The sequence below is a fragment of the Odontesthes bonariensis genome, chromosome 10 (assembly GCF_027942865.1).
Source record: "Odontesthes bonariensis isolate fOdoBon6 chromosome 10, fOdoBon6.hap1, whole genome shotgun sequence".
NCBI lineage: Eukaryota > Metazoa > Chordata > Actinopteri > Atheriniformes > Atherinopsidae > Odontesthes > Odontesthes bonariensis.
The window spans coordinates 27,585,792-27,608,084 of NC_134515.1; the positions used below are offsets into that span (position 1 = coordinate 27,585,792).

The window sequence follows — 22,293 nt, forward strand, 5'->3', positions numbered from 1 at the left end:
CAAGACAAAGCAAATATAAAGCTGAGATATTAAACAATCCATACTGAAACTTAATATTCTCATCATTGAAATTAAGCGAAGCACTTAATTCTCTAATCCAGAATTTTAAAAGACAAAGACAGAAGATTCAAGCACCTGCTAAAGTGCTTTAATTCTTTAAGGGTAAAAGAGTTAATAAGTACTTACAATTTGGATTATGTGCTTATAACTATGTGATTGCACAGCTGTTAGTATAGTTCAAACCGCATCTAAAAGTTAATTTACATATTAACAAATATGCACATTATGTTCTCGATCTACTGCTCAATAGTTTTGCCATCGAATAATCAGAAAATCATTTCAAAGAAAAGCATCAACCTGACATTTAAACCTGTCATTTCATGAAACCGGACGTTCAAATCTGTTGAAATGACGAAATCGTCAAACAATAAATGGCCATAAATGCTAAACGGAAATGGGGATGTGATATTCTGTGCTGGGATTACAAATGTGTGGATGCATGACAATTTATGTTGATTAGCTGCCACTGTTGAGATCACAGCAGGGAGTCGTTGTTTTAAAGCACAATTCCAAATCGGAGTCAAAGGCAGTAATAAAGTGGCTTAAGTTCAAAAAGGAAAGAGAAAGACATGATTTGTGGACCATCATGTGAGCTCCGGTGGGGATTAATTAACACAACCCCCCCACGACCTGCCGTACAGAAAAAGATCACAGGGCTTGTCTGGCTTTCATTTGACTTCACTGCAGTAAAAGCGATAAGATTATGAAAAACTTGATTCCAATTAATTGGAGCTTCAGTGTCTCTCCTCTATGGATTTTCAGTGTATTTGTAGCGCTTGGTTGTAAGTCTGTGGACGCTGAAATAATTGACGAGTACTAATAAACTATACTATATAACTATATAACAATACTGTCATCTTCCTTTTCAAGGATTTAATTAGATAAGAGAGTTTTAAGAATAAAAATTAAAAGCCAAATTCCAACGCATGGGCGAAGGGTAGAATCAAGAAATATGTCTTCCTCACTTCTGTAAAGTTATTTGACTCCGGGCTCCGAGTTGCATAAAACTTCTACAGCTGTTGGCTTAACTGAAAAATTTCCTGATCTTGTTGTCAGTCGGCAAGAATGTTACAAGCTGTCTGATGCACTCAACAAAAGGGCATGTCTGCACAACGTTGATGGTGATGTAGCAGTGGAAGGAGTGGGGCATCATTTGAAAACAACAGCCCGCAGGGGTTTGTTCTTCTTAATGCATCTCCTTAATTGTATAAGACAGCCCCAGATTTCTTCTTTGATCTATTAAAAACACACCACTCAACAGAATTAACTTGCATTGCTTGTTGCAAACAAACGGAGCAAAGAACCGGGATTCTCTATATTTGGAAATCATCACCCCCAAAGAATATATTAAAATCAAATAAAAATGCAAATCAGCGTGGTATTTTCAGACGGCAGGTGTATCAGGTGCCTTTACACAAGAGCAATGCAACACTGAGCAGCACTCTTCAAGTTCACCCATGGATTCAGCCTGCAAAAGTGCAACACGCGTCATGCTCCCTGTCTCTGCATTCTAAATATTTCAGAGGAAGACGGAGGATGACATGGCTGGATGCAAATGCTCTCCTCAGGTGGGGGCTGGAACCATGCATGGGTATAATTGTTTTCTATATTTCCATTTCCCCCATTCTCAGGGACAATGAACAAAGTCAGTCTCCCAAAGAACAAATGGCTTCTGGGTGCGAGTGTATGGGAGCATGTGTGCTTGTGTTGCCTTTCCAGCAACATTTTGATTGACAGGGAACAAGGGTCATGCAGAAATTGTCATTCATAAGGTCACAAGTCGCACAGAAGCAGAGGGTCACAACTGCCCTATTTCTGTTGTCATGCTTCCTTCGCCTGCCTCTTCATTACTCTGAGCTGGGAAACACTGGCTGTCAGGCAAGAAGGTGACCACATATACAATCTGCACCCAACAGGGCACAGCTCATTTTAAGTTCTGGCTGAGCTCGAAAAGTCATGACTTTGTGCTATATATGGTGGGAGGTTCTGTCATGTTTTTGAGGTGATTTGTTCATTGTGTGGTTTGGTATTTTATGTTGATTTATTTTCTATGTTGAAGTTTCTTTTTTTTTTCTGTTAGGAAAAAAACAAAAAGAGCATCTGCTGATTAGTGATGCAGTCCAGTGTCCTGATTTCTCTGTCTTTTCCTGAAACTGTTTTGGCCTAATTCAAGGGTTATAGGTGTCATTTAACATCAACCTTCTCCATATATTTAACCAAAATACTCTTCTTCGAACTAGACATAAATTTTAGAGACATAAAATAATGAGATGTATGTTCACAAGGAGACCAGAAATGACCAGTAATATACACAATGGCTATAAAAAGATGAAAAATTGCAATCCCTACAATGAGACAGAGCCCCGACAAAGAGATATAAAAGAACAAATCAGTCTAAACACACTTTTACAAATACCAATAAAAGGGACACAAAACACCCACATTAAAGATACAAAGCCACCAAAATTGAGAACGAGAAAATGAAAAACAAAGATGTGGAAAATATCAAGAAACTATTCCCAGATAAAACGAAGCATCTATTACATGTACAGCTGGAGACCAGCAACAAATTATTTCTGCATGGTTAGTGGCAATGTGTGTCTCTCTCAGTCAAGGTGTCTTAGTCCTCAGCAGGTTGAGTGGGAGGCCCTCTGCATGTCTGTGTCCAGAGGCTCGTTGTCTCATGCCTGGATCTCAAAAAAGTGAGCAAGCCCGTTACACAGCTGCAGACTGAGCAGCAACCACCATCGTCTCAAGTCATTTTAGTTTATATCCGAGGTCTAAACCAACTGTTCAAGTTCATATGCAAATTGAGTTTCCTTTTTTTCATTATTATTCAAATGAAGCACCTTTGCGTTTTACTTTCATGTTTCATAGGTCAAAGTGTGAAACACTGAGAACTTATTACACTGTGTGTTCATTTGTCACAAACGCAGGTTTTTAGGGAAACGACGCCAGCTGCACAATAGCTTTGTTTGTTGTTGTTTTTCTACATTTTTACATTCATCTTAACATCAGAAACTCGGGTCATATGATTGAAGGTTGAAAGAGAGCTACAGATTGTACCTGGGGGCTAATATTTTTCACTTATCTCCCAAGCAGTTCTGGGATGGTAACTTGGGACAACTTGGTGCATCTCCTGTTAGAATGACATACCTTCCAAGGCTTTTCCTCTGTGCATTTGCACCACTGATAGGGACGCTGCAGTGACATAAGAACCAGATGGGAGATGGTAGATAAGACAAAATAACTTTGTATATTCCCTGTCCCTTAAAGGCTAAATGAAGGCTGGACTCCCCTGCCAGTCATTTCTCTTTTTTTGAGGGCGGGGGGGTGTACCAGACAATTAACATTTTGCTTATGTTCATGCTGATATTGTATAATTATGACAAGCAGTGCTACACTCAGGTTCTCAATCAATGTTATTATGTTAATGTCACTGATAGTTCCTGCTGAGCTGGGAGCGCACCTGCTCAGTGGTTGGACCTAAAAAAAAAAAATCCCTGTTTGGGTAGTGCTTTGTGCTACAAAGCCACTCAGTTCCTGTGGGGTGGACACAGCAGTACACCATGAGTGGCTGCAGCTCAGGAGGAAGAGCTGTTGTTCGCCAACTGGAAAGTCAATGGTTTGATACTTTGGCTTCTGCAGTTCACATGTCAAAGTGTCCTCGGGCAGGATAATGAACCATCGTTGTCTGAGTGTGTGTATAATAGAGGGGAAAAAATGCACCCTATAGGCTGTATAGACCAAGAAGTGCAGTATGAATGTGTGTGTGAGTGGATGAACGTGGCTCGAAGACTAAAAGTGCTGTCGACAGCAGCCACTCTTGACGAGGACAATGATTCCATAAGAGGGAGGGCGGGGTTATAGGCTTGTGGTAAAACCCCTTAAAGCTAGAGACTGTTCAAATCATGTTCGACACAGTATTTTCCACAGAATTTTAGTTCTTCTACTTGTATTGTACTGCTGTTACCTGCTTTTCTACTTTGCTCTCAACCACTAGTCGTCATGGTTAGAATTAATGTTCAGGGTTATGTTTGGATGTTAAAGAAAACATGGTCAGGGTTAGAAAACTATTTTGTCATGGACTACTACATGTTGGACATGCACTAATGTTCTTAATCTATCATCTCTAATGAAGGCTAGGAAAAAGCGTGGTGGTCTCTTTTGTATGTACTAGTTGTAATTCAACAACTGCACAGTACATCAATACATTTTTAAAAATTCTTTTGTCAAGCAGATAAATTGTAAATTTATTTTAAAGTCAGATGAGAAAAAGTGCAAACATATCTACACCAGGTCATGGTAAAATAATTTTGTCAGTTGTTGATTCCAAGGTTTAGGAACGGATGACATAAAGGGTTTTATAGGGATCTTGAAACATTCAGTCAAATCATTGGATTATGTTGCATTATTTGAAGTTGTTTAAGATTAAAATCAGTCTAAAATGTGCTGTGCTGGTGTTTTATCGGCTGGCTTTTCAAACATAAAATTGAAGTATAAAAATTGAGTCTCATTGCTTTTTCTTATTGTTAGCAGGATTAAAGCATTTAGAAGGAAATGGAAGCCTTGACATTTAATGAGAGTTATACTATTACATTCCTCATATTATATTTTGATATTTGTAGCTCATGTCTCAGAGTTTCTGCTTCCACTGTGTAACAAGGGTTAGGCTTTTGACCTGTGGCAAACCACGTTAACTCTGTTTTACCTGATACCTTCCTAATCCTCACCTATCCATATCCCATGGTGTCCAATCCACCTGCTGCACTATTCATCACTCAGATCTGCTCATAAAGCAACCAGAATCTCATCAAATCTCAACTTTTTGACCTGATGAGTTAGATCTTAAAGAAAAGCTAAGATATGTTACATGCTTAATTATCAAATTCATTGCTATTTCTGATCTGATAGCTTAACCTGTTAGGTGTGCATTTTCAACTATATTGACGTTTTTTATGTTCTTCGTCGTGAGCTGTTTGACATAGTGAATATTTGCCATTTACTGTTTTTAACTGTACCAACATTTCCAGTTTGACACAGGTCCCCCTCAAAGCTATGGCCCAATTATTAGCAAAGGTGTGCCTTGTAAATATTTGTTTGAATGAATGATGTTTCATGTTGAAAATACTTTTGGGAACCCTTGAGTGAGATAAGCTAGATAAAGATCCCACCTCTTCACCAACCTGTGCTCATTGATGAATGAAGCAGTGCCATCCTGCTGCTACAGTAACAGGATCAACTCCTTTTCCATCTCCTCCAGCCTGAACTCCTCCTCCTCACTTAGAAAAAAAAACCATATTCTTCTTTAATGTCCAATACACAACTGAGCGACCACTCAATATTAACTATTAGCTGTCTGGTCATTTCTTCTGTTTGGCGACCCGGGGCTATTTTGAAAATATTTTGGAAGCTGCAACCCCGACACCCAGACATTACGATGCCTATGGACGATAGATTTTCCTCGCAGATTTCACACAGTGTCTCATGACTCTGTTATTTGAAACGGCAGTAGCTCACAGTTAGCCTCCTCTGTCTTACTGTAAGACTACCGACTTTGGAACTTTACAATGCCTGCAAAACGTTGAAAGTAAAGAAAAATAAACAGTGGTAGAGTTTCACATCAGTCCATAAAGATAAAAATGTATAAATAAAATTTGGGCTCAGCTCTTGTCCATGACATTACACCCTTTACGCCATTATTTCCATACCAATTAAAAAAGTTACCGACAGTTTCTTGTCCGTTTGCAAATCAAGCTGTAACATTGCCAGTTCTCATGTGAACTAATTTCTCAACGGTGAGACTAACAAAATCTGAGGTCACACCGGTGCGACCAGCGACTCTGAAAGCCTCCCTTTGGTTCAACAACAGACAGACAATAGGCCCATATCGTGGTCTAAACCAATCAGAGAAAGTGAAGGGCGGACCCCCTTCTGATACAGATATTCCTGTACACGTGTGTGCACGTTTGAAAATGCTTGTCAGATAGAGGTGAGTGGCCTAGGCCCATCAGATTTAGAGTGGAAATAGTCGCAGATGATAAGATGAAAAGAACTTTTGACAACTTCTTCGTGAAGAATGTTAAATTCAGGCCCGATTCGTCTGAAAGTCATAACCAGGGCTCTCAAGTCTCACGCATTGAGCGGGACAGTCACGCTTTTCTGTCTTTTGCCACGTACTCCCACCACACATTTCTCACGCTGAAAAAAGTATGTACTGTATATAAATTTATCTGGCGCGCCGCTATCACTACAGAAGACACGAGGCCACGCCCCCATTCCGGTGAAAACAAACTGCCGGCTTTGACTGGCGCTAAATACAAATCCCACCGTAATCTGTCTTGATTTGGCCTTTTTTACGTTAACCGGCCTTGAAACCTCCTGCAATGGCTAACGTTAGTCAGGCAGACAGCTATATTACGTGGATCTGCAACGTTATATGGAAAAAAAATCAAAGAGTGAGGGAATGTTTGTCCATACAGATTACCGGAGGAGAAGTGGGTAAACGACCCCACTCAGTGGTCAGAGGTGACATAACCAGACATTTATTCCTACCTCATTGAATCACCAGCTGCACTTTACAATTGTATTCTATTTAAAAATATGAGGGGTTTGTTCTTTGTTCTATGTCATCCTGTCTTTTTTGTCCTGGGGTGGGGGTGGGGTGGGTGGCGGGGGGGTGCTTGTTTATTGAGTATTTTTGTTTTTTGTAATTGTACGCACTGTCAATGGCACAGAACAATTTTCTGCAAAGACAAATAAATAATCTATCTATCTAGGTAATGCAGGCCTATGCCAACGATCACTTTCTCTGTTGTTAATATACTGCCGTTTTAGTAGGCAATGTGAAACAAAACAAACAGAAAAAGGCTTTGTCCACCTATGGTTAAATGAGGGTGAAAATGTACTGTCTTTCTCTCTCACACACACACACACACACACACACACACACTCACTGCCATCTTTTTGACATCATTCTATCAATAAATATGTAAATATTACTTGTATTTGCTCAAATCTAATCAAATTTATTCTTATAAACTGAGTACTCACTCCTGTCACACATCATTATCAAACTTCTCTCTCCCTCTCTCTCTCACACACACACGCACACACACACACACACACACACACACACACACTCACTGCCATCTTTTTGACATCATTCTATCAATAAATATGTAAATATTACTTGTATTTGCTCAAATCTAATCAAATTTATTCTTATAAACTGAGTACTCACTCCTGTCACACATCATTATCAAACTTCTCTCTCCCTCTCTCTCTCACACACACACGCACACACATTTAAAAGAGAATTTACAACAACAACAACAAAAAAAACTACAAGCAAGATTAATTCATCACATTGATAAATGCAAAATTTATGTCCACTGAACACTTTTATGAAGAAAACAAATCTAACACTACTAATCCGCCCGGCTTTAGGGATTTACACAGCAACCCTGAAGAAGAATTGGAGGTCCCTGGCAGCTCAGAAATGTAATGACGATGGCTGGGTGGATGAGGTGCTACACCACAGACCCTGTGCTCAGACAGTAATTTTGATAACAAAGGTCAAGCCATCATGGAGGGTAACTGACAAACCGTACCACCCTTGGGTTGCAGTAATTGCAGTTGTTGGTCTCTTTCAAGTTGTTCGATGAACAATATGCCCCGCAGCAACCCTTCGGCATTGTGGTTTTTCGTATTGGCGCCACTATTAACACTGAGGTCTTTATGTTGTAAGAACTTTATGTTGACCAGATTGTTAGTTAATCATTTACCAGTTAATATTGCCTAAAAAGACAGGCAGCTATGTTTTTAAAAAAAAAATGGGCCTGTAAAACTGCAGTGTTGAATGCGATACGGTCAGAAAAAATTTGGGCGCACCAGTGCAAAAAGTTAGTCTTGAGCCCTGCATTGTGTTACACTTAAATAGATTTGACATTTTAAAGTAAAGTTGATTTTGTAAAATCCAAAACAACCATTTTTGGCCTGCAAAGTAACTTCTCAGATAAGCATTTATTTAGTTCAAGTTTACCAAATGGAAGTTTGTCAGAGCATTTCACAGTAAAACCAGCATCTACACAAATGACAACACCTGCCATCAGATGTGTCTCAGCTGTGGGAAGCAAAGCAAGCGTGGCACCCGGGCACAGTGTGATACTGGAAGCCAGCAACCCTGCATCAAAATCTGATGAGTTATGGACAGCGAGCCTAGATGAAGGCAAATGCTGTCAAATCATGCATGACATGAACGCGTAGCACCGGTCCAGCATTTCTGTGGCTCTGCCGTGCTGCCTGCTTAATGAATGTGAACGGGGTTCATGTGGGACCTGTAAATGGTTCTTCAGACGTGATGAAACAGCCATTGCGCAGAGGAAAATGGTCAGTCTGTCTCAATAGAAATGTCACTATGCAATAAGTATGCAATGACTCGCTGTCTACTGTAATGAGCCCAGACTATGTGGCTGTCTCTGGAGACTCTGATAGCAAGTATACCCTGAATGGTAACACTCTTCTGCCATCTGTTCCAGTAGCTCAAAACCGTGTATACATGAAAAAAAAAATAAATACCAAGAGCAATTTATTTAAGGATTCTGAAGACCATCTATCACTTGGTTAAAACCTAATTAATCCAAGTGAAATATCTGGATTTAATGAACACTGCCTATAACTGAGAGGATAGCACTCAGAGTCGTTTCTGTTATACTCCAAATGGAAAGCCTCAGGGACTCAATTTAGCAGATAACCAGTTTCTCTCCTGGGACTATGGATTCCCATGACTGGCAGCCGGTGACACCGTGTGTACACCCTGTACCGAATGTGTGCGCTCACAGACAAGTGCCACATGACAATATATCTTGATAAGTGTGTGACATCTGAATATTTCCAAACAGACACACAGCTGAGTCCATGTCACATGCAAGTCACTGCAACACATGCGGCTCCTGTCATTAATTATTTTTGTTGCTTAAAAGTCATTTACCAGAGACAGCGGGCCCCGATCTCCAAACCACAGCAGTCTGTGTATTAGAGCACGATGTCTGTCACCTTTTAATGGAAAATGCAACCAAGGTGACCCATAACAGGCTCTTCTTTCTCTGTGCATGCCCTGTGCAGACAGCCAAGCCAGCAGGGCACAGCAATTCTGCTGCTGACAGAAAACGGGAGTGCCAGATTAGAGAATGTCAAATTAATGCAGATGGAAGACAGTGAGACACACGGAGCATGTGACTGCCTGGTGTCAAATTGAGGGACTATTTTTTCCCCCTGCCTACTATGAAAACGTCTGAAATCCCTGCAGCACTGTTGTTATTCCAGATGTAAATGTTGGGGTGAAAGTGAGTGACATTGTTTTGAGGCAGGAGAAAAAAAAAAAACTCAAGCACTTGTGTATTGGTGTAAATTATTAAAAAGAAGAACAAAATTGAGATTTTTCAGCGTTTTGAGAATAGACAGTGTCTCATGAAAGCACTGTATGTTAAAGGCATCAACACTTGAGGGTTTCTGTCCTAAAGTACATACAAAGTACACACGTAAGTTTGTTCTCTGGTGCGCATGTGCGTGGCAGAAAGAGAATTCAAAACAATTTACAGGCATTGACAACGACCAATTGCGACTCTAAAAAAGCAGTGCCCATGACAAATAAAAGTGCAGAAATTCATGAAATATGGCTGGTGGATTTGACAGCATGTCACACAAGGAGGCCGTAAGATTGGTCCTGTGCAGTGGGCCAGGGATGGCTGATGCTTTATTGAAATGCAAAAATGACTACTCTCAGAGCAGAGCTGGCGTTGTTTTAAGATGCATGAAAACTGCATGCCACAGAGGAATCGGCGAGTACTTGGATAGGGAATGGGTTTCTCATTTGCATGGAAGCCTCAAAGCCCATCGTCTCATGTTGTCACATATAACACAGGCCCAGGACACTGCAAGACAGGTCCTGATCAAGAGCATTAAATGCTACTTTGACTCTCAACATGTGGAACTCACGCATAAAAAAATGCCTGAAGTTATTTGGTTTTCATGGTGAAGATGTGGCTTGTTGAGTATGATAATTAAGAGCAGCTTTCATGTCTGTTTAACACAAATAAACAAAGGCACACTATCTGAATGAATCATTGTCCTGTTTACCACAAATTTTTTTCTGAAAATGGAAACGAAAGAAAAATTGGAACTTAAAAATATGTCTCCTGCCTGTGTAATGTCATTCACTTTTAAATGTCAAGCTGCTCCTGTCCTTCCATCTAGCCCTTTTCCTTGACTGGCAAATGTCCATGACTGGTATTTCATATTTTCAGATTGCCTGGCCTGATGAAAGAGATACACTGAGTTGGAAGAAAGGGAAGCAGACAGCAAAGCCACAGAGCCTTTAGAGTGGCTGCTCGCCTCTGATGTGACTGCCGGCCCTGTCACTGGCGACCAGACAATCAACGCTGAGCACAAATGCGGCTGCAACATGTAAAGTGTGTAATATGCATTATGCAAAGGCTTAATGACCTTTTATGATGTATGTCATGCAGTCTGAAGAGACAGCAGCAATTATGATGCAAGAATGCTGATAAGTGGAGAAACATGGCAGATATCTTATTCAGCAAGACATTAGTGGGCAGATTGTGTCACATGATCAATTCTAGCTATAGATATAACTTGTGATGGTGTCCAGTAGTTCAATATTTCAGTACATATACATACTTTAGATTGTTCAATTGACTTTGTAAATATGTTCTCGTTCCTTAAATCTAGCTTAATTACAGGATGTAGAAGTTAAAATCTTTCATTCAGTCCCTCCATCATGCTTTTCATATTCAGCAGTATGTAATACTGACACTTTTGTCTCCTATATTCACGCATGCACAATACATTCTCTGCCGCTAAGGTAATTGGGTCTGTAGTGTAAATATGCCAGAAGAATGATGGCGCACTAAGTATGAAAAAAACAAAAATAACAAAACTGAAATCTGCCATAGAGCCTGATAAACCCAATATTAATTACTCTGCTTATTTTTGATGCTACCCTCCCCCTTGGAACCAATTAGTTTGTTGAGATGCTTCTTTTCAGTTTAATGAGGTCTAAGTAATGATAATGAATTTCAGATTCCTGCCAAGCATTTGAAATAGGCTTTCACAAAAGGCAATACCACATGAAATAATCTTTCAAGTATGATTCTGCAACAAGTATTTCACTCATTCAGAAAATCCAAAATGGGGTGCCATTTTCATCTCAACAAAACAGATGAATTAATAGCAGTAATTCCTCTGAAGCTGATGCTTTCTGAGTAAGAGTTAGGGGATGGTGAGATAAGATAACTCACACCTATTTTTATTCAGATTCAAATAAACAGTGGGTCCACTGGGTGTGAACATTCTTCAAATCACATCGACATTTCACCACATGTGGCCAACAGTGATGTTGCAAATCCATCAAAGACCTGCCACACCTTGAAAATCCTTCACAAGGACAAAGAGAAAACGCCTTGTGACAAACTTCCCATCTCTACATCTCCATATGATGCCAGTTAACAGGAAAACTAGGCTCTAGGGTAGCGTTTTTACCCCGGCAGGGAGCACAATTGCCGGGACAATCCTCAGTACACACAAGACAAGAAGATCTTAACTTTCTGATATAATATTTACAAACAGAGGGAACATAAGCCATCATTAATTCAGCAGCAGCTTTTGTTCCAAGGGGAAAATGTTGAATTAAAGAGCAAGAGTGCTCACACATAAATCCACACAAGCTCGTGCAGCCCCTGACACCAGGAGCTGCTGTGAAGTGAGGTGATGGCGGAATCCTTTCCAGTGTTGCAGCTTTTTTTTTTAATTATTATTCTCTGCCACAGCAACAAACGTTTGAATGGAATTTTGTCATGTTATTATGAGAAATCTGAAGTATTGTCACGGTTGAAAAACTTCTACTGTGGCATCTTATCCTGCAACTCAGTGGGTTAAAGGGTTTGTCTCAAAGTGGGGCAGCCAAGTCGCTATAAATGCACAGTTCAACTGTAAAGCCTCGGAGTTTCTTAAATTAGTGGTACTCACTTTCCTCTCTTTGTGTGATAAAAGAGTGAGCTGACAGGGTACACGCTCAGGGCTCCTTCACCAGATAACGCATAAAACTTCTCAAAAGAGACACAAAATTACAAAGAATAAATGAGCCACAACCAGGACACCCCAAGCAAGGCATACAACCACCAGCTGTTTTGAGTGGCTTTCAAATTTTGTATATATTATCTTACAAGTCTTAGTCAAGGTGCCTGTTGAAGTGCAGTCTCTGGCTATATATTACGGAAGATAGAAAGTTATTAATCAATATAGTCTCATTATGAAATATTTACAACTGATGTAGCATTAACTTATTATACAAAGTTAATGATGTTATCACTGCCAAGCACCCAGAGCTTTAATTCTTAACATATTTTCATTAATTTAACAAATGTGAGTCCTTACCTCTGTAACCTTTGCTCTTACCCATTAAAACCTGCTCCTGCTCTAATGCTGCTGTGCAATTCATGTGTAATTAAAGTTTAATGCTAATTACACCAAACATTATCATTATGTTTTAATTAATATGAAACATTAATGTTATCCATAAACCCTGTTAAGAAGCCGCTGATTAATTTTCAAGCGTAGATAATTGTCAGAGCTGGCAAAGTGACTTTTCAGAACATTCAAATGAGCACCGGCACTCGCTCAGTTTGCTGTTTGCACATAAAACCGAGGGTGGCGTCTGCAATAGCTGAGCCTCTTTTTTTTGGGACTATTTCTGGATTAAAGCAAAGTGAACACTTTCATCAGGATTCAGGGTTTGAGCGTAAACTATCCTTGAGCTGTGTCAGCCGTCACAGCAACATATTTAGAAAACTGCTGCTAACTACAAACAAATCCGGGGTTTAAAAAAGACTAGCAGATGACCCCGAGAGAATGCACTGCTTCCTGCACCCAAGGGAGACAGAGTGGTTTGAAACAATCAACTAATAATGTCAGACTGAGGCAAAATGTGTTCCGGTGTTCAGAGCAGTTTAAATGGTAGGGCTCCTGTATATATGCTGTCTTAATGATGTCTTACAGAAGCACTTGGCCAGAGGCTATGTTTCATGGGAGCAAAGCTCTAACATAAATGTTCTAATTTGGGGAGTGCACGCTGTTTATTCTTAAGGAACTGTTTTGCTGATTGCACAAACTGTTTGCTTGCAGGTTACATCATTCAAATTTAGCTTCCACCCCTAAGCTCTTGACATTTTGGTGTATTAGCAAGCAATTGTTGGGTTGAACTGTATTCAAAATCTCTAAATCCTTAACACAGGTTGAAGCATTGGCTCCCAAAGACAGTGCAGTGGGAATTATCAAACACTGTAACGACTCAATTTATTGTATTTATTTAAAAACGCATACACGTTAACCTTTATTTTAGATTTAAGTATAAAAAAAAAAAAACTAACTTTTCCTCACTTGGGAGTTTTGCAGTAAGAAAAGCAATGGAAAGATTTGACTCAACAAACAGACTTAAAGAAATGCTGACACCCCAGTCCTCAAGCCAGAGGGCTTCTCATTACCTTATGCTGCATTCGATAGCAACTGGGAACTTAGAATCTCCAATCTATCGACCAGGAGCAATCAAAGAGAAAGCCACCTTAAGTCAGAATTTCCTCTCTGCAACTCTGGTAAGTGTGGTTACACAACACTGTCCTCTGCAAAACTCTACTTCCAGACACTCTTTTATTAGAAATCTGTAGATGTGATTGGATGCCGCAGCTGACTGGACTGAAACCCTGACACTGCATCATTGTAGTTTTAAAATCAAACAAATAAGAGGTTGAATTTGTTCCCAGGTTTAGATTGATGTTTTGACTCATAGTTTAGTTTAAAAAGAAAGCATAAAAGGACTGTAGTCATTCCCCTGAAAGGTTTGTTGTCTGTTGTCTTTCAGTAGTAAAAATGTTTCATTCAATAAAATTCACTTGAATGTATATATATATATATATATATATATATATACGCACATATCACCAAGTATACATTGCCTTGTTTTGCCTCATCCCAAGTGTCTGCAGACAGGGAATGTAATATCGTTGTTAATATATCTTCTTGTCAAACTGAGGTGATGGAACACTTTTTATGCTTCCATGCTTGCCTAAGGCATTATTTTTTTGGGTTACCTTCCCATTCATACACTTACTACATTCAAGAATGCACAAGAGCAAGATTCTTACAGATCAAGAATCCCTGATATTAACTTTCTTACCTCTTGCACAAATCTCTACTTGACTCAATGATTAAGTGATTAAAATCTGGTGATCAAACCTCAACAGTCACTGTCACCGCGACCTTATTAAACAAAATTTTTGGCTTGAACTCATTAAATAATTAGTTAATTACTAGAACGTTTCACACAAACGTCTGACATTTTAACCTGCTTAATGATTAGATTGGTGCAGGAGTTACTGTGCACATACAGTATTAATTTGTTCATAACTCTGTTTGACAGAATTCCCAGCCACTGACGGTTTTGCTTCTCATTCACTTTGAAGGGGGATCTTGAATTGTTGAATGGATTTCTAGGTGCATTGCTTTGCTAGCGTAGCTTGCGGTGGAAAATTGAGAACTTGAGTCCAACTTTTGAAATGGAAGAACAAGCGCCAGCCAAAAGAAATCCCCCATCTGAAAATCATGTGTCTGATGTCATGTCTGATGTCGTGACATATTGCCGCCACAATTCCACCTTTGAGTGTTATCAGATTGTGTCCATGTGAATCCCACCTTAGTCTGTGCAGTGATAGAAGGTGTTATGGTCATGCACACAATCAGATGCAGTCAAAGTGCGTGCTGTTCAAACATATTAGCTCCCACATCCTCATAGAACTGTAGTTGCATCCAGTGACCCCACTTTCAGCGGGCGTTTTTGTAGTCTAATTGCAGACCATACAGGCTCAAAATTGCAGGGGTGTGAAAGCTCATGATGTAGGTCAGTCATGTAGGCAAATGGAATGGGCTCAACATTGATCTCATGTTGAAGAATACATCCAGCTTCAATATCATCAGAAGTCAAGGCCGACATCCGTGTAAACTGACACCTGACTGAGTAGCAAAGGCATAGTACAAGGCAGTTAATTTAGTTTGATACTGAGTGGGGCTTTTTGAATGACTTTACAACTTAAAAAAAGAAGACATTAATGAAGCGAGTGATGACATGGATTGTATCTTTGTGTCGGGTGATCAGTCAGATATGACTTTGACAATGCCAACTCAGAGATAATGAGCTTCACAGTAAAACTGCAGACTTTTGCAATGACCTCAAGATGCCTTTGATATGCATTCATTATCTGCTACTAAGGTCTCCAATGAGAAATTATTCTGTTACAGTATCCTGTATCTGCAATATGTACCCATGAATGCCATGAAACATTTGCTATCTGTCTATCTGTGATAAAAAAAAAAAGTCGTCAGAAAAAAAATGAAGGGGACTTATTTACAAAAAAAACACTGTTCTTCAGAGTAAATAAAATTTATAGCTCAATATCCTACAAAGCTCTGCATATGAAGGGGTTTGAGTGAAGTGAAATTTAGCATTGTGACCTACAACACTGCAATCTTTATCAAGCTGATAAGCTGATGAGCTGCTCGTGCCGTTAACACCTCTGTTATTAATATATTGGGATTCTGGCCGAGGTAAGAAACAGCTGGTGTAGTCTGAGAAAGAGAAAGCTGGCTAATTAATTACGCTGTGGGCCACAAAAATTCATTTTGCGCATAAGCGTTGTGACCACAACCCATAGCCCCAGCACAGAATTGGCTGAAAGACTTCAATTAAACATGCTGTTTAAACAAATAACCACAAGCTTAGTGGAGCTCTGCCTCATGAATAATTCATGAACTAAAAGAGGGAGTAATCGGGAAATACTCGCATATGTAAAACCTATTTGTAGCTCTGAGCATACAGTAATAATTAAGCCACTGATTGTCTTTCGATTAATTTATTAGGAATACGTTTTTCTTTCAGGCCTAGCCAAAGAAATTATATGAATTCTTTACTGTTGCTTACATGTGATACAACGCAGCTGAACGTGCTTTGGCTATCAAAGCAGGAAGCCCATTTCAGAGCCTATGGAAGGCGTTTCTGGTATCTTATTGAGTGGCTAAAGGTCCGTCAGCATTACAGTAACAGATGTAACAAAATCAGAACAAAATGGGTCTGCTGAGTTTCAACTGTGGAGAGGCTTTGGGCAGAGGATGAACGCCACTTCCCATTGGCGTTGCAGCGGAGCGGCGATGGCACCAGTGAGAGCATGGTTGAAAGGAGGGCTCAGGGAGGGGTTGGGGAATATGTATGTCAAAAATAATGTGCCTCCAGGATGCATTATATAAGGCTATTAAATTGTCAGTGTCTAAAACACTGCATAGAGGATACAACCTTTGTTTGTGACAGCCGAAAATCCATTTTTCATGTCTGTTTCAGTCTGAGCTTTACCCGCGAGTGGTTCTTTTGTTGGAGTACTTTGGGGGGGGGGCTGATTCTGTAGTTCTTACTAAAGCTCCAGAAAAGGGTACATGAGGGAATCGTGTGGCTTTCGCACTTTAGGAAAAACAAAACTATAGTAACGCTGCATATTATATTTGAGAAATCATATTTAATATTTTTAAGACAGTCTACATTTCATTCTTGTCAAAAAGAGGCACCTTTATAAGGCACTAAAGCAGTGGAAGGCTATTATGGTGGGCATTGGAGCAGGTGTAGAGGAAGACAGTGAAACTTATATGACACAGTCAAGTATTTGCGAATTAAATCTAAACAACGGAGAACACTTTGGAGTGACTTACTTCTTCTTGTATCCCTGACTGGGCTTCTCTGTACCTCTCATCCCGTTATGCATGTTCACTCACAGCTACACGCTTTACAGCAACCACTAGGAAGGAGATTATCTGCACTGAGCTGAGAATCAATGACCTTTCAGTTATGAACAGTTTGACCCCACAAAGCCAACAGTCGGTGGGAGTGAGTTTGCGAGGGAGCAAGGCCACCTCAGGCAGCCACTATTGTTTGTCATCCTTTAAGCCAACACCTCCACATGATGCTCTGCATCACCAATAGAACAGTTTCTTCCACTTGAAAAAAGACTGCTGCTCCACACATTCAACATACCTTTGTTTTTTCAGCAGACAGGCAGATACTGTATTTCTCTCTTTAGCAAATATCATACAGCATCTAATGTGCTCCTCTTCAAGTGTGATTTGTCATCCCTGCACAGTATATTTTATATTTCTAGTAGTTGGATTGAGGTTTAAAGTCCTTGTATGTAGGAGTCTATTTTTGTTTGCAAGTCAGTGTTTCAGACATGGAAAATTGCCCATCTGCGGCTTCCTCAGGCCATGTTCGAGGGTCGAGAAATGCGCGACCCCAAAAGCAACATCTCTGCCAGGCACTTTGTGAATGCACGACACACATAATCTGTTCTCTTTTGAGCACCGTTCACGCTCTTTGCACCAAATAAATGCAGCACCTTATGAATCATGCCGCAGAGAGCAACACTGCCTGTACCAGGGAGGCAGAGAACAGCCCTGAGCCTATCTAAGAGAGTGGCAGGCAGCAATCTGTAAGCAAGGCTGTAGGGTGAAAAGCAGGGCACCTTGTCCGAATCACTGAGCATTCACAAGCGCCTACTCTGGGGTCATCTAGCTAATGGACTTCTCGACACACTTTCTTTGCAATAAGGCTGCCAATATGTCAGTGCACAGGTAGAACAGGTCCGTGAACATTGTCAAAATAGATCATTAGGTGAGAAATAGATAAGTGAGAAAGGCACTTCTGCTGATAAATCGCTGTCTTTCTGTCTCAGATGCCTCTTCACGCTACAGGTGTTTTTATTTACTAATAATTTTGTATCCAAAGTCTGTCTTTGTTTGCGGGATTCACGGATGAGGTCATAATTTACCTGCTCCCAAAAACACTTGACAGGAAGGATTCTGATTCATCTCCCTGTAGATCTAAATTTCTATTGTCAAGGACACGACTGATCTCTCGCCCTCTGTAATCTCGATTTCCTCGGGTAATACCAGTCACCGTGAACTTGTGGCATTTTGCTGCCTTTAATGATTGGCCCGATGGTCTGCAACCAACGGCCTTCTTGCCACCAATTCATGACCCGTCAACCCCAATCCTCCCACCAATCCACCAGGCACACAACACACAGCACAGAACAAATGTCCTTGTGTCAGAATCAATCAAGACAGGCATCCCATCCTCCTCTCATAAAACTGGCATCTCATTTATCCAGGAGTGAGAACTATGGGAAATGGAATGACAGGGCATTTACACTTTTAGTAGCAGATGGTCCTGAAGGATTCAAATTCTTCTCCGTGAAACTGGTTTCTCCAAAAAGCCTGGATGCATATTTGAAACATTAATTCCATTTGCTTTAGTTGATGTGAGAACACTTTAGGGAAGATATCATTTTCGCAAGTGTCTTTTTTTGTTTTTCATTACATTTCTTTTCTCCCCTAACGCACACGTGCTGACCCACGTAATGAAATGAAGGAGTTGGAATAGGAAGTCTTCTGATTCACAATTTTGGGAGTATTGAAAAGACCCCTTGCTGCCATGCTTGAGGTGCTAAATAAGAGACACTGAGGACCTGCCCTCACATGCAGCTACTTCTGCCTTTGAAGTTCTAACAGCATTCAGCTTCCTCCCCTCTGCTGAATCCTGAGATCATAATTATTTACCATAACCAAGGCTCACATCCGCCCGACGAAAACAAAAGTTCACCCGCAATGCTTCGGTCATATTCTATTCAGTGCAATTTCACAGGGAACACAATCGCACAGATCAAATTGAAGGGGAGCAGTCTAGCATGAATATCAGCTGTGATGGCTACAGAAGGAAAGCACAGAGGCATTCAGTGTGTATCTGTGTGATCTTCTCAGCTAAAACTCTCAAGCTACGAATCTTAATGAAAATCGCCATTGCAAAGTGTGACTGCGAACTAATTTCTTAAGTAACTGCTTTGATATTAATGAATGCAATGACCTCATAAATGAAAGACTGAAAAAAGGTGTGTTTTTATTTTCTCTGAGCTTTCAAGAGTCCAACAAAGCAACTCAGCCAAGCATTCAGCGGTACAATAACGCTGGCTGCAACAGCAGAGACGAGACAAAATCTGTCTTTTTTATTTCAGATTTTGGGAGAATTTTTGGTAGCCAGAGCAAAAGAAAAAAGCGCAGAGGGACTTACCGATCATATGAACTGTGGTTCGGCCAGGCCTCGTCCCAGGATTCTGCTGAATGGTGTCGTAGAAAGTGGCCTGACACAGCTGCATGGCAGTCACACTGACCCAGAGGCACAGGCAGAGCAGCCAGGACATGACAGGACACATCTGCTAAGCACCAGCAGAGGGGGAGTCAACTGTCAATACATCTTGTTCTGAACCTGTGACCTCGTGCCCCCATCCCACAACCAAACATCACACAAATGCTTAAAGAATCTCGGGTGTGACACACAGACATATTCAAATTAATACATGTCAACGTTTTCTACAAACACGTCTCTGTAATTGGATTAAAGCCCCACAGTGGCGTTTTTTTAGTCATCAGGATTTATCATTACCATGATTATATAAGTGTGATTCCTTCACTGTTTCTTCCCAGTTTGCCCTGTTTTGTCCCTCAGCCACAACGCAGCAAATATGCAGAGATCCCTGAGGAGTTTTTTTCCATGCAGCAGAGATCTCCCCTGACAGGCTGACTCCCTTCAACTCCTGAGCAGTGTTCCAGCCTCAAAACCAAAAATCCAACTTAAAGAAAGATAAGATTTTCGAGAGCAGCTGGCTGCCGAGCCTTTTCTCTATCTGTCAGAATAATGTGACAGTGACATGGCGATAACAGGAATCAAAAAGGCTTGTAATGTTTCACCATGCTGTTCAGAGGAAAAGGGGGGGGGGGGGGGGGGTGTAAAGCGAGGATTGCTTCTGGTCAAAGGGAGGGAAATCTGTGAAGGAGAAAATAAAAGATGCTTCAACCCTGAAACTGTTTAGAGCAGAAAACTGTATTATCATACGTCTTCTTTACAGATGTCCTTCTTCACATCAGAGCCAGTCTGTTGTTCTGATTTCAACATAACATTGCATTTTTAGACAGCATGGAACTTTTATCCAACCTTTCCTGATGTTTACTGTGCTTTGAATAATCTAAAGTGGGAGTAAGATCAGAAAGATTTCTGGTTCGCGAGCATTTTGATTGGCTCAAATCTCAACGTGCCATTGAGTTTTCGTTTTGATTTGATTTGCCTTAGTTTAGTAAATGTGTGATTTGCCTGGGTGACATGACAACAACAAAAAATCTTCTCTAACCCCTTTTGTCAGTGTCAGACTTTATTTTTGCCCAAAAGTAGAAAGACTGAGCTCTTACCTGAACAACCCAACAAACTGAGTACAAATGTCTCAACAGAGCGCCACATATCCATCCATAATTCTGCTTATGTTGATCCCATCCAGTAACACTGAATTTGGCTCGAGGAGGAAACTCCGCGGACTCTGCCTACTCCCCACTTTGACAGCAACAGTCCAGTGATTCAAAAATAACCGTCAAGCCGGAGTCAGGAAAATAAATGTACAGCTCTTTCAGTTCCACCTCTGAATTATCCCTACTTCACCTTGAGGAGCTGCCCCCGCTGACACTGAATTCACTTGCCCCCGCGCATCTACAGGCACGTGCGGAGTGCCCCTTAATTAACTGCTGTGGAATCTCTGTTTTCACCGTCCGCATCCTTCCAGTAAGAGGCAGCCTCTGAGCAACAGCTCTCGCTGCTGAGTCCCTCCTCGGCGAGCACTCAGAGACAAATGTTCCCGTACAGCCTGGCTGAGTCTAAAAACTGAATCACATGTCTTAAAGCCAGACTGCCTCTGGATCAGACGGCATTGTGGGACTCCGTCTGATCATGTGCTTCTGGCAACAGTTACAAGTCAGGGGAGGTGCTGTGACTACACGATCAACAATTATTTACATTTAGAATTGATTTTCCGTTTCTCCTCTTATACGCCGCCCTCCACTCAGAAAACTAAAAAAAAAAAACGTGTTTTCATGCTCTTGAGTGATTAGAAGTCAATCCAACAAATTTAGGCAGAAAGTCAAGATGTGATTAGGCCTACCTGATACAAGAATGTGAGAGGGGAAATAATGAAACCCTCTGCTTGCCTTGGTGTTGTTGCAGGAAGGTGCATTAAAGAAAAAGACTGGGAGACTGAGAATGTTTTCAGAAAGGACAATTGACATTGGATTGTTTTGAGAAACAATAATATCCATTCTGCGGAAGGCACGTGGGGGAGTTTCTCAGTCCATCGTGGGGACTGATGATGACCCTGTGAAAGACAGGGAGGTGAGTGTTGTTATCTGGAGTAAATGGGCTAAGCGGCATGCTGTATGAGTGGGAAACAGCTCGATCCGCCACCTGCAGCGCATGGTGAGCTCTGCTCTGGATTTGTTGTTTTTTTAATTTTTATCACTTGCGTGCAGAACATGCCCAAGGCCTGCAGCTCACACTGCCATCTCCACGGCATAAAGACGTTTGGATTTTATTTTGATGCTTGCTCAGGAAGACAGGGTGCATCCCCAGTTCAGGAAGGAGTGAAGAATGAAACTACACTACAACACAGCGTTAATGTGTGGAGGGGATGGGGACACAGTGTACTCTGGGAAGCCAAATAGCATAAATTGTTGAAGTGTTTTTTTTTTTTAGTGGTACAATACTTTCCAGAGATGGAACAGTCCGTTGTTCATAGATCCCAGTGTCCCATGTAGTCCCTTTGTTTTGACACATTGGGACAACTTTATTCAAGCTTTCCGTTACAGGGGGAGTTTGCTCAGAAATGTTTTGGAGGACAGCAACTTAATCTCAAACAGATAATGCTGAAGTCAATCATTTTATTTGTCTTTATCTATGCAGCTCACTCAATTACTCAGAATACTAACAGTTGCATACAGCCAAAAGGAAACAGGTAACCGAAGGCTGTTAATGCCACAGTAGATATCCATTTGTTTTTAATGCTCTCTGTGTCAACATGAAATACAGACAAGTTTTAAGATTTGCTTGGGCAGATTTACTGAGATAATTCTGGAAGTTACTATAGTGCAACCACACAAAATCAGAACAAACTGCTGAGGAAACTGTAAAGTCTTAATCACCAAGGAGATAAAAAATGTGAATTGATTTTTAAAGTCTAATGTGAAAGATGGTCC

General features: G+C 40.7%; 1 protein-coding gene across 5 annotated transcripts in view; it reads right to left on the reverse strand.

Moving 5' to 3' along the window:
- The window catches only part of LOC142390339 (chemokine-like protein TAFA-1), a 28,985-nt gene extending 8,058 nt beyond the window's left edge, over positions 1-20,927 (reverse strand). For 3 of the 5 annotated variants that reach the window (XM_075475744.1, XM_075475743.1, XM_075475742.1), the window contains exons 1-2: positions 19,667-19,897; positions 19,295-19,439 (exon numbers count right to left, since the gene is read on the reverse strand). In XM_075475744.1, coding sequence (XP_075331859.1) covers positions 19,295-19,439; positions 19,667-19,669 — 148 coding nt within the window. In that variant the 5' untranslated portion in view covers positions 19,670-19,897. Of the gene's footprint in view, positions 1-19,294; positions 19,440-19,666; positions 19,898-20,466 lie in introns of those variants that run through there. The other 2 variants (XM_075475745.1, XM_075475746.1) reach the window with 2 other exon arrangements.
- Between the last annotated feature and the right edge of the window lie 1,366 nt (positions 20,928-22,293).